This window comes from Pygoscelis adeliae, unplaced genomic scaffold (assembly GCF_000699105.1).
Source record: "Pygoscelis adeliae isolate BGI_AS28 unplaced genomic scaffold, ASM69910v1 Scaffold171, whole genome shotgun sequence".
NCBI classification, from domain to species: Eukaryota; Metazoa; Chordata; class Aves; order Sphenisciformes; family Spheniscidae; genus Pygoscelis; species Pygoscelis adeliae.
The window spans coordinates 3566289-3579915 of record NW_008824186.1 but is presented as its reverse complement, the minus strand read 5'-3'; the positions used below and the strand labels follow the sequence as shown (position 1 = coordinate 3579915).

The following is a 13627-nucleotide window of genomic DNA, read 5'->3' as shown; positions in this document are numbered from 1 at the left end:
AAGAAAACATTTTAGCATTTGAAGCAAGCTTGATGCATAGCCTACAACAGACTTATTTGAATTGAGTTATTTGGTATTAGCTAAATTGCTGTTAAAATGTTAACTCAGCTGCAGTGAGCTTTGATCATACGCTTCCTGTTACCTTAGTTTGAAAGACAAACTTTGTGTACCTAATGAAAAAAAGATTAGTTCTGAGTATAGCTGGTTTACTAAGATGGTAAAGTTTGACAGATGGTCTTTAAAAGAGAAAAAAAATCATTCAAAGTCAGTACCACAGTAAAAGTACATAAATAGGCAGAGGCACTGGAACTTCTATGTGTAGTAAAACTTAACAGAGCACTCAGTGCTCAGCAGGCGCTGAGAATAAGAATTTTAAAAACTTCATTGATATCTACAGTTTACTCCTTATTTGTATTATTCAGTGCAGATCTGAAGAGCTGTGCAGAGTCAAAACTTCAAGAGAGGTCTTGGTTAACTTAGAATACAGAAATTTCAGTGAAGAAGAGTTCAGATAGCCTAGCAATTTAGGACTGAACTAGTTCTAGTCCTTAAAATGCAGGATTTAGGTTTTGACCTAAGTCTTTCTATTTTCAGATAACTTGCAAAAAACAGAACCAAGTTTACTTTATTTTCAGAATGAAATACATACCCTTTTTTCAAACTCAGGTGTTTATAACATTGTGCCTCTACGTTCGGGACTCTTTATGCCTCTATTGTTCTTGCTTTAATTTAAATGTGAAAGCTGGAGCCTTTAACAGCAGGCTGAGAAAACTTGTTTAAAAATAATTGTTCAGTTATACTCAGTTCTGTCTTGAATCAGATATAAAATTATACTTTAAAGCAAGTTTACTGGCCTGAGTATAGCCCAGCGTATCATTTATATTTGGATGAGTTAAATCACTAGACAATATGTCTATGTTGTCCTATGCAAGACCTTTAAATTACTGTGCATACAGTTTAATATATGGAAATGTGTTGTGTAATCGCTTCAGATATACACATCTGTTTCAGGAAAACTAAAGTATTACAAGCAAGAGGATTTCTGCCGCAAAAATGCTCCAGGCAATGGCTTTTCAGAGCAATTTTTAAAAGCCTATTAACTTCTGATTGTTCTATGTTAAACTTCTGCACTGCTGTGTTCGTATTTCTGTATATTGGATAAACTTACACATTTCATGTCATTAGTTTGTGTATGATGCTATTTGCTTTTATTTCATTGAAAGCAGCATCCCAGACGTTTTCCATTATACAATAGGCTGATACTTTCTTGATTAAAAAGCCAAATTACCCTGCTAACAGTGGTTAGCACAAATAACTGTGTTGCGGTTTAACCCCAGCCAGCAGCTAAGCACCACACAGCCACTCGCTCACACCCCCCCCAGGTGGGATGGGAGGGAGGATAGGAAGGGTAAAAGTGAGAAAAACTTGTGGGTTGAGATAAAAAAGTTTGATAATTAAAAAGAACTTTAAAAAAAAAATTAAGGGAAAAAAAAAAAGAGGAAAATAAAACCCAAGAAAAACAAGCCATGCAAGTGAAAACAATTGCTCACCACCAACCAACCGATGCACAGCCAGTTCCTGGGCAGCAGCCTCCCCACCAACTTCCCCCCCAATTTTATTGCTAAGCATGATGTCATATGGTATGGAATATCCCTTTGGTCAGTTTGGGTCAGCTGTCCTGGCTGTGCCCCCTCCCAACTTCTTGTGCACCCCCAGCCTGCTCACTGACAGGGCAGTCTGAGGGGCAGAAAAGGACTTGACACTGTGTAAGCACTGTTCAGCAGTAACTAAAGCATCAGCATGTTATCAACAGTATTTTCAGTACAAATCTGAAGCTACTATGAAGAAATTTAACTCTATCCCAGCCAAAACCAGTACACCATGCTTTTTAATTTGTCTGATTTTGTCTTTGCAGAGTAGTGCGTAGGTGAACATTAAGATCCCAGTTAGGTTGTATTCATTGAATTAAGGTTCTCAGAGGTTTTGAAAGCAAATTAATTCCTTTCTTCTGGTAGAAATTTGTGCTTTATGTGTGGTGGAAAATAGCGCAAGATGGGCTCAGTCTCTGATGTTTTAGGGCCAGCATTGGATTTGCAACAAACTTTGGCATGGGTACGAGACCACTCTGCCGTAGCTAGCTTTGTATTTGGTAATTGTATTTGTGTTTAACTTTAAATAACTGCCCAATATTTACATCAAACAGACATGGATTTCAGTGGGAGAGCGCTGCACAGAAAGGCCACATGACCACAGCTGCACACATTTAGAACCACCGATCTTTGTGTATACCACAGGCTGTTTCTTGAAAAGGCTCAGGTTGATCCTGTGTGTGTTGACTTGCACCTGATATACATGGGAAGAACATACAGGAAAGCGCTATTAGATGTGAATTGCTAACTGACATCAGACAGCCCGTGCAGCTTACCTTCAGCAGCTTTTTTTCCTAGAAACGACTCGAAAACAGGATGGGTGAATTGTTTAGCCATCAGCAGTCTCTTCCTGTAGGCCATCTTCGCAACAGGGCTTGGCTAACAGGGATTGTGCCAAGAGAGTGGGCCCCCAGGAAACTGATGACCAGAGCAGGCTGCTGTCTGAACAATTCATCCATCTCATACCTTGCTCCCAGATTGCTTTTGAGAAAGTAATGTTACTAAACATTTTTAACTGATACGTATTGTAGCTGGGAAAAAATGCCTCTGAAAGGAATATAAGATGCATGGTTTAATTCCAGAATTAAATTCAGGGTATTTTTAGTCTTATCTAGACTAGAAGGCTATCATTTCTTTCCATGTTTTTTACATTACTTAAACCTAGTCTGTCAAGCTTACAGGTAAAGGTTTGCAGCACAAATCTGATTGATTTTAATGCTTTTTCTAGGGTGATCTTCACAGAAACTACTAAAGACTTCAAAGAACTCATTTTAGGCAAAGTAAGTGAAATAAGTTGTTCTGATAAAGTAAAATGGATCCTTGTTCAGTTGGAATTCAGCTTCAAGCTACCAATGAATGCCATAAGACCTATTATACCCGTCACACTGGCTTCAAGACTAAGCAAGATGTATCTTCATCTGACCTACTGTTACTTCAGCTTCGGACTGGAATAACCCTTTCAGAGAACAATACAATCTGCTTCCACCATGCAAAAATTTACATTGAAAGATTTGAAGACTTACAAAAATCATGTTGTGATCCCTTTAATATACACAGAAAACTATCAAAGAAAAACTTACGTGCAATTGACTTAGATGACGCAACTTTTCTAAGCGCCAAGTTTGGAAGACAGTTTGTACCTGGTTGGAAGCTTTGTCCCAAATGTATGCAGATAATAAATGGAACCGTGGATGTTGAATCCGAAGATCGCCAAAGAAGAAAACTTGATTCGGACGTACGTATATGGATTAGTTTTCCCACCCCCGCTTAGTTCTGCAAGCTATTGGAATTGGGCTTCATACAAGTCCTACATAAAGAAATAAAGTTTTTTAATAGAAATATGAAAGGGTGTAGTCTTTTAGATGTGTGGAAGTTTACTGTATTTAAACCTTTATATGGAGGACCTTAAAACAATCCTCTTTCCTAATTAAATATTATGGCCTTTTAAATTCAAATGACTGTGTGTACTAGGATGACTTACAACTCGTAAGTTATGTAAATACCAGACTGCTGCTGGTATTTTAAGCTGTTACTCAAGCCTTACAAAAAACAAGCTCGTGTGCTTAGAACTGCAAAGGTTGCTTCTAAGGATGTTGAGATAAACTTCTGGTTTAGTCTCTTCAGTTTAAAAAAAAAAAATCCACTTTCTCTAGCAGTTCATGACCAAGTGAATGTGCATTGAGGTGAATTAAGTGTGGTTGTGTTGTGGTGTCTGAGCTGTGAAGGCCGTGGCGTTTGTTCAGGGGCAGTAATGAACTGGTGTGGGAGGATAATGCTTTAAGTGCTGAGTTTGGAATACAGCTGATACATTGTTGGACGCATTATTCAAGGTGTATGCAGGTAATCAGTAGAAGTGTGGGCAACCACATCAGTAAGAGCTCATCCATATATGCCCTATAGCAAAGCAGAATGGCCTTCTAGGAGCTGTTGTCCCTTTCAGCCCAACTGTATTTTTCAGTTACATGTCAGTATGATTAGGAGACTGATAGGGGGTGAAATTTGAAAGCATTGATTAAAACTGCTACTATAAAGCTTGTACTGTTGGGTTTTGAGACTGGTACAGTTCTCCAGTATAAAAATTTTAAGATTTAAGTTGTTTTTCCTGGGAGATCCACTGCTTAGCGTTCAGCTCAACAATTTACCTAAGTTATTACAATATCCTGGCTTGACTGGACATTTTCTTATGAATTTAGGTTTGTATTTGTAATTAAATGAGATTTTCTGTCTTTGTTCAGGGGCGTACAGCTAAGGCTTTAAAGTCTCTACAGTTTGCTAATCCAGGACGACAGACTGAATTCACTCCTGAGACCAGTAAAAGGGAAAAAAGGCGGCTGCAGGCAAAAAATGCATCATTTAATTCAGACAGGTGAGCTGTTTCCTGTATTTACATTATTTTCAACTTTCACTTCAAAATAAAATGTCTGTGATGGTAAGTGTCCTTGTAACACTGTAACATTTTCTATATGGATGTTTGCATGTTTATGGATTGCTTTTTTGGTTTGAGGATGTTAAAGCTCACTCTCATTACCGAGATAAAACAAAAGATAAAGTGTTAGCCTACAGTCCATATTTCAGACAATTAGAATACAAACAAGTATTTGGTAAGGCATGACAATACTACACAGTTCATAGATGAAGCTATTAATTGATGCATAAAGTAAAATTCTGATAATAGGCTAAATTTGAATCCAGTAGGATCAAGCAGACTACACTTAAAATATTGGAGTTGTCATCTTTCGATAAACTCAGTAATTACACTTTGTAAAAAAAACTGTGCAAGTTAGGACCTTACCTTCCTTTTAAAAAAGGAAGTTAGCCTCCCAGTTGGACAATACTAGTTAACAAATTACAACCTTCTAATGTGACTGATTTTAAAAATCACGCTTTCTACAGAGGAAAGGTATATGCAGCTGAATTTTGTCTGTCATTTTCCACCGAAAGTTTGGACCAATTCAGTCTTGTCCTAATAGGAGAGTGATAGAAGTCCCAGCTTTAACTAGTCATACAATATTTGTTAAAACATGCAAGACAGATCACATTAATACCTTTCCCCTGCTCTCCACCTAAGTTTAACTTTACAAGACAGAAACAGATGCTAGATGTGCTGTTCACAAGCCACACGTCCTTTTCCCCTCCATTTGTTTCTTCTACTCAGTTTGGGCGCAAGTTGCAACCAGAGAAATTTTGATGAGATGTTAGGAAAACTTCTTCTACGTATGTTTTAAAACACTGGATCCAAAGTGTTGTGGCATCTCTGACGTTAGAGCTATTCAGAACTCAACTAGATGCAGCCCTAAGCAACCTAATTTGAGTTGACCTGGCTTCGAACAGAGGGTCAGACAAGGTGACTTCCAGAGGTCCTTTCCAAACAGAGTTTTTCTGTGATTCTGCAGTTTAATGGAACTGTTACAGAGATGGGTAAAGATAAAAGCATTAAAAATACTTTTAAATTAGGGTGTGCACACCCTAAATGATTCTACATGACCTCCTTTGAATTGTAGCTACACTTACAAAAGAAAAGTAAATTAAGGGAGCATTTCACATCATCTGAAAGGTAATCTGAAGTCTACATCATATAACTAAGAATATTCATAAGTGGTTGAATAAGCGTGCTATTGAAGAAGTAAAAACTTCCCATTCTTGAAATTATTTCAAAAGCACTATAGTGGAGATACAATTGGGACTGAGAAACGTTATCAAATACAGTAACATATATACATCTTTTAAATTAACAGAGTGTTAAAATGAACACCTGAAGAAAGCAAACTTCTGTCCACAACTATTAGCAGCTTGGCATTAAAATAGGTGGATTTTTTAACATGGAAATAACTGTTGTTTTTCATTATACAGGCAAGTTATACCAGCCAAGAGTAAAGTCTACGATAGCCAGGGACTACTACTTTACAGTGGGATGGACCTCTGTGATTGTCTTGATGAAGATTGCCTGGGATGTTTCTACGCTTGCCCCAAGTGTGGCTCCAACAAGTGTGGAGCCGAATGTCGCTGTGACCGCAAGTGGCTATATGAGCAAATTGAGATAGAAGGAGGAGAAATAATTAGAAATAAGCATGTTGGTTAGTGTATATGCACATTGTTTATCCTGAGTATATATTCCATGCTTTGATTAAACACAGCACATTAATCATTTAGTGGTTTAATGAAAGCCGTTGGAATTTATCATGATCCACATGATTGATGTTCTCACTTTCACATTCATTTTCAGTACGATTATGGAAATATTCTTAATCATACTACTGCCTTTTCACACTTCGTTCTACCTTGCACTCAGTCTTGTTAGTCATCCAAGTAAGTTCTCATTGAACAGTCTTTCACTGTATTTAAGTACAAGATCCTAAATTTTCACGTGACATATCCTGAGCCACTCACCATCGTTTCATATACTGCTTTGTAGAGTGTACAATCTCCAGGTGTCCCTCATTTTGCCTTCTCTAGTTCAGGATCTCATGGTTTTGAAGCTGGTTTATGTGCAACACTCTAAAAGTTCTCAGTGAATTTACATGCAGAATTAATAAAGCCCTCTCCAGTATTAATAGCGAATGCTATATCTTCTATAGATTATCCCAGCTACATCTGATAAATTGAATCCTGTTCACTTAAATGGATTCAAAGGCATTTAGGATTTCAGATCCCATCCCAGTTACTGGGATTTGAGGTCAAGTTATCCTTTTGAATTCAAGCCTCACTGTTAAAGTGTTATTAAACTGTCATGGCATTGGAAAATATGTTAAAGTATTTAATTGTGGTACTGTTTTCCTGGTTGCTGTATAACACAATTGAAATAATTTTGCTGTGTTTGTTATCAGCCTGGACCAGTACTTCAGCAGCCCTCTCCCCTTTTTTTATTGTTGTTTGTTTTTAAGGTAAATGTTTACATGTAGCTGAAATGAATTTGAGTGTCTGTTCCCAAACTAAGAATAGCCAGACTGCTACAAAAAACTAAACAGTTGAATTGAAATTATGTTTGGTTGATGCAATATCTATCCTCAGAACATTAAAATATACAATATAACAGGATTTATGGAAAAGAAATGTTTATAATTGAAATCTTAGTAACATTTAAAGTGTTATTCCTTGGTATTTTTGTTGTGTTTTGGATAAATTTCCTACTTTTGTGATAGACTTGGAAGATCTGCATGTTTATTGGGTCACATTTATTCAAGAATACTCTTAACTATTGATTTCTGAAGACTTAGTTGATAAAGTTGTATGATCTTGCTATTTGTTTAGAGTATTTTCTGGTAAGTGTCATGACAGTTACAATGCTAAAAGCCAAAGTTACACTTTGAGTTGTACTGACCTCTGCTGGTCCTAGTGAAGTATACTTGTACTACATTTTTATTAAATCTGCTACAAAATTAAACGGACTTTCTTTTTTTGGTCAGAGCATTGGCTGTTCTTCCAATGGACGTCTGTCTCCGTGGCCTTCCAGCCACATTTATCACAAGAACCATCATGTGAGTTTATTTAGGGAGAGCAGCATGCTCTTTACGCTCTTTTCCAGGCAGCAACACCACAAATGTGTAATAGCCATGGCTTCCCTTACATGCAAGTGGCATTTAATATGTTTTACTTTGTTGACTACAGAGCATGCTTATCCTGACACAGCAATTAATCTTGTGTGCTTGATCCATGTTTGGAACTGTTTCATCTCTTAAGCAACCTTTTGAATTAGATGACAATGTAAATATATACCTCCATGAAAGCAAGAGGGGGAAAAACTGGTCCAACCTTGTAATTTTTATGTATTTATTATTTTTTAAATTAGATCCAAGTCAGCAGTACCCATTGTTAATAAACTTAACAGGCTTCCAACTGTTTGATGAATATAACTTCACTTAAGTCCACAGTTAGACTTTGGATTCAGTAACTGTTAAAGCATTTCACTGCAGTGAAACATGAGTCTACCAGTAGCTTAAATTGCCCAGAGCACCCCATTATTAGAACTGTATTTCTGCTACTCCATTAAGTCTCTGAAAAGTTAGTATATTCAGTCTCTCATTTTACAGATTCACTAGCAATGAGTTCTTTCCCAAATAAATCACTTGAGTTGTTTCCTAACAAAATGCATAGGACTGCTGTTTGACTAAAAACCCGCGCTAAGTATGGGTACTGTTGATTGTTATAGAAACTACAGGAGACTGGGTTTTTTCCAGTAAAACTGAGCTTTTTAGTGTTGGTTGTTCACGTGTCCTGCTTACATATTTAGGGCATTTCCATTTAGCTTCATTTCCTTAACATGCCTAGCTTGTAGCATGTTAAGTTCAGTAGTATGTTTTTATACACTTCCATGTCCCCCTCATCTCTTTTTCTGTTAAAAGACAATGTTGCAAGTCAAACTTTACCATCTTGTTAGATTTAAAATGCTTACAGCTATGGATTTCTCAGATTTTTTTCTGTATGTTTTATAAACACCACACAAACTTATCCCATCAGCGTAATACACAAGCTATTATCATCTAAAAGCAATTGCATATTGTTCCCAACAGCATATGTAGTTCCCCATCTTCCAGAATTACTCTACAACTAAGCCTGTTAAACAGTGTGTTCTTTTAATATAGTCAAAGGGAACAACTACTTTCCATAAAAGCCAAAGTTCATAAACCAGGTATAACCACCACTTTAAACTCCGCATGCATTAAAGAGAAAAGCCAACTGCAGATATACCCCAGTTACCATGTTAAAACTTGCCTTTTGATATTAATTGCAAAAATTAATGCCTAGGCAAAGTTTACACATTCAAAGGATAGAAATGAATGACAATAAAAGAATCTGTTTTATGAATAATAGATATCCCATGGATCAATTTGAGTTTATTGAACAGAAATTCCAGATTTGCGATCTCTTAAGTACAGTGTTAGGTACTGTTTTGGTTTCTCTCGCACAGAGAAAAATTCACATCAAGTTTAGAAGATGTTAAATTGACCATGTTCTAAAGTCAGTGAGAGTTCTGTGGACCTTGTGGGAGTTACCACAGAACTTTTGTGGTCATATCTGAGATAGGATGTGTCCTCTTTCCCCCAGCCCCCCACACCGTTTAGTGGAGATGAAAGTTTCAAACTAATGAAACATGCCCTGGGGTGTTTTCTGTTAAATACTGACTGTAAATACTCCAATAACAACATAGTACAGTCAGGTAATTAACTCGGAGAAGGTGTTATGTTGACATTTTTGGCATCTATGCTACTAAAAGGCATTTATCTTTGGGAGATATATTATAACTTTATCCTTAGAAACAGCATGAATTTGGATTTCTTTTAATCAATTAAGTCCATAACTCTTAGAGACTAACATAGGGAGACTGACTTTTGAATCTCTTGGCTGAGCATTCAAGACATCAGAAACAGCAGGAAGTGGACAGACCTACACAAAAAGCATGATTTTATAAATCCAGAAGTCAGAATTAAGGCCTCTAAGGGGAAAAAAGAAAACCGCAATAAGGTGACCAAATTCTTTTTTTTCCTGAGTTTAGACCTGTTTTAATGTTCTTTTTAGCCTTTTTGTATAGGTGGTTCCTATATTAGCCAGAATGGACCAATAGACAACTGCACGAGAGCTCGCACTGAAATCCTGTAGTGACATGCTACACAGAGGTTAAGTGTTCAGGTGGACATCTGTCACTTGTTGTGTGACAGAAACAGCTACAACTTGCCGGAATCAGCATTAAAGCCTTCAAGTTCTCCTAGTATCATGAAACAGCATAAACATACAATTTCCAGTTTTGATTACTTTGTTTTCCTCTAAAATCAGAGTCACATTTTTGGTTATATTTGTGTCTCAATAAATGCAAAGTTCCTGCATTTTTCAGCTGATTTCTCAGTGAAACATAGGATGTACAGACATGCAGTAGCTGATGATGTCCCTCATGATCTAGATAATTTTCCCCAGTAATTCTTCAGCAAACATTCTTCAAGTTTTATTCACCTTTATACTGATTTCGGTCAATATCATACTAATGACAACTTTATTTAAACAGGCTAAACAGTTCTCTCCAACTTTAAGTTATACATGCTTTTAAATCCTACTAATAGTAGAGGAACAGATTATTAAAAAGATTATATTTGTATTTAAAGATCTTTAATTACAAGTTGCATCTAACTTACCAATGTGAAAGCCATAACCAGAACTATTCTTATATTCATTCACTGCAATTAGATGTCAAATTAACATTTCTCCTCCAAGCACATATTAAAAAAATATTGTAGGGAGGTGTGGACGATTGCAATTAAACTGCCCAGTTCACTCTTAGCACGGGTTTTGTTCGAAACTCATTACCCTGCTCCGAAATAGGGGTTTTACATTTTAAACGTTTCTCACACCCAGCAGAGGGCATCAGCTTACTGCAAACCTGACCGTGAACTTCTCCTGGTGCCCCTCTTAGAGATGCATCCCCAGTCATCTGAGCAGGGGGGATTTCATTATTGGACAGATTCAGGAATCGAGCCCAGGGCGAGAGATGCATTACTCACGCCTGTGAGGTTGAAATATAGCAGACTCAAGTACAAGATTAGCACTTAAAATTAAGAGAAAGGGAATTTCTTTTTGGTCTTTATAAAAGTTTCTCATCCACCCCCTTCCCCCAAATACCTTGCCAATTGTTAGTTCTTTAAGGAGAGATCAACACAATTCTTTATAGATACATTTACGATTTACAGTGTTTGCTATGAAACCTTACTTTAAAGCTTCTATCTGAGGATTCCCTTAGAAATTTAGGATTAGGTAGCTGAGAAACCCACACACAGCAGGCTCCCGCGCTTGTTAGCAAAACAGGAGACTTCCCGACATCCACACTGGTGCTACTGCCAGTGTGCAATACGCAGCTGAAGAACCACACGTGTCCTGTTTCCCAGACAAACAGGTAAAATACTCTGACAGTATTTTACCAGAGTAGCTACAATAGTAACCCAAAGAAGCCTAGCATAAGCTGTGGTAGGCCAGGGTGGGGAAAGACAAGAGGGGCAGCTGGGGGTGGGAAGTTTCCCTGGGTCTCCTACTACTACTAAGTGGTGAGAAAATTGCCCTAATTCTTCTCTTCTTCCTCCAGCTTTCTTTGGCAGCCCTTCACATGTACTCACCAGCAAATCAAATCCGTATAGCACACTAAATGACTTGCCCTTCTAGGCTCCAGTTAGGGCAATATTAACAACTAGAGTGCAATAAACTCAATTCTCCATCTTGCCCACAGGTGACAGCACTATCTACTATAACCTCCTGAGAGTAAACAGTGATTTAGTGTCCATGCAGAGCCCGAGACTGCAACCAGAAGTAAAAGCAATTCTCTTCTGTCATCTTCTGATTTTCTCCTTGTTATTCTTCCATTTGTTCTTGCATTTTAATTGATAGCTCTACCTACTTTAAATTGTTCATTTTAGTTACTGAATTAATACCATGAAGCAGACAACATTAGTTTACATATTTTAAAAAAAAACAAAATAGTCCCAGCAAGCACCAGCTAAGCGTCCCAAGTGAGCCACTTACTTACCAGAACCATCAGAACTTAAAAACTTCTCAAAGAGAAATCAGTTTCTACGGTTCTTAAGGCCTCATAAGTCATCTCCAGAGCCCAGCCCAGACAGAGAAGAAACAGGCATCATAATCTAATGTATATCTAAAGACTACAGAGCTATTCTATTAGCACAACTACTTTGCTTAAAGGTAGAAAATCAGATTTTACCAAATTTCAGTAGCTAAGTTTCCTAAAACTCAGTATTTCTTGTTCTAGTTTATCCTTTCTAGGAGTACCTGATAATCCAGATGTATTCAAGAGAATGAGCTTCTCCTCACTTCATCTATTACAAGTTTGTAAGACAAAAAAATGCCCCCAAAAAGAAAGAAACATAAAAATCCCCACTATCAAACCTCTAAGCTGCTCCCTTCCTTCTGTTTTATAACAGCAGTGCTCTGGCAGGTGACTCCCTTGGCAGTTTCCAATCAGACGGGCTGGATCCTGCCAGCTGACTTCAATGTTGCTGCAACCTTTCTCCTGACAACCAGCTCTTCTTAATAGGTATCAGTTAGAGTGATTATATTTTAGCTTAGTTTTCAGTTATTATCTTTGTGCTGCTTCCTGGGAGTTTCAGCTCAACCTCTAAGAATAGGGAAAAATCAGAGTTATTACTCTGTTAAATATACTTGCCCGGCCTCAAGCCAGACTCCTTAAATTGTACAGGCTCCTCAGATCATCGCTGAGGGGGCCCTAAATCTCAGCTACACTGTTCTATCAAGCCAGTTTGTCTATGTATTTCATTGGCAATAGCAAGCTGTTCTGCCTCGGTAGTGAGCTCGTATTAACGGTCCTATTGACTTCAGTGAAATTGCTTCGGTGGGTAAGCAGGCCAAGCAAATAGATGGGCGCTGCACAAGTGAAACGTGTCATGATAAAGCGCTGAAGCTGACGGGCTGTTGGGACAAAGACACCGTTCACCCTCACCTGTTAGGTATGCTTCTGTACTGACACAGGAGTAGAGACTGTGCCTGAGATCTTATGATCTTAAGAAGCCACTGTGGAAGGCAGCTACGGAGCAACCATCATGTAACTGGGGGTCTCAAAATAAAATGTTTGGGTAACCTTTACAGGATTGTCCCCTAAAGACCAGATCTGGAGAAGCCTGAAGTCCCTATGAAATGTTAAGTGCCAAATGCCTGGATCTGGACTTAAATATTTGGGCTTCCCCGTTGGAGTTCAGAGTCAGGCTTGGAGGCAGGGACAAGGCAGCCGAACACAGAGAGGTAGAATAGATGACTTTTCATATGCTTTGTGTTGGATGTGGTCATAATAAACTAGCTGGGTAGAAAGCACAGAGTAATTAACTTACACTAATGAAAGCTGGTTATATCTCCAGGCAAACCCAGAATTTTATTTTTCTCAAGAGAAGGTTTTCTTCCTACTGTTGTGATTTGGGTTTGGTTTTGCTTTTATCAAAAAACCAGAAAGGCACAATTTATCCAGCCTGGTCGGTGCCAACTACCTCTGCTTTGTGGCTCCCCTGTGTTAATTTCTTGTCTGCGAACTGCTGACTCTTTGAAGGAAGACATGGGGTTTGGAGCAAATGAGAATGCAGGGCCACTGACAAAGGACATCCATCATAGGAATTGCTGCAGAAGATGTCTGCAGTTTCTCCTCCTCCGGTGTGAGTGAGCTGCAACATCCAGCTCTACATGCACGCACCCCCACCCCAATCGGGTACTTCCGTCCCAAACTGGGGTAACATGCTGAGCCATGGTTTTCCTCATGCACTGTCTGAGCACATACCAATTCCTTATTTTTAAGTAATATTTTTCCTCCAGAATGGCAGAACCTAACCCACTAACTCCGTACCTGTAATTTTTTTTTTTTTTAAATAATTAAATTAAATTTTGGGGCATAGTGCCCCAAATGGTCTAAGGCTGATTCAAATCCTGAACCCCATCAGGTAGTTTTTACTTCATCCAAATCTCGGTAAAGCTGTGTGTGTATGTGT

General features: G+C 38.1%; 1 protein-coding gene across 1 annotated transcript in view; it reads left to right on the top strand.

The window, feature by feature from the left end:
• ARL14EP (ADP-ribosylation factor-like 14 effector protein) overlaps nt 1–7539 on the top strand; it is an 8023-nt gene extending 484 nt beyond the window's left edge. The window contains exons 2-4 of the mRNA XM_009334513.1: nt 2878–3384; nt 4385–4515; nt 6000–7539. Coding sequence (XP_009332788.1) covers nt 2962–3384; nt 4385–4515; nt 6000–6228 — 783 coding nt within the window. The 5' untranslated portion in view covers nt 2878–2961 and the 3' untranslated portion in view covers nt 6229–7539. The remainder of the gene's footprint in view (nt 1–2877; nt 3385–4384; nt 4516–5999) is intronic.
• Nucleotides 7540–13627: the final 6088 nt, after the last annotated feature.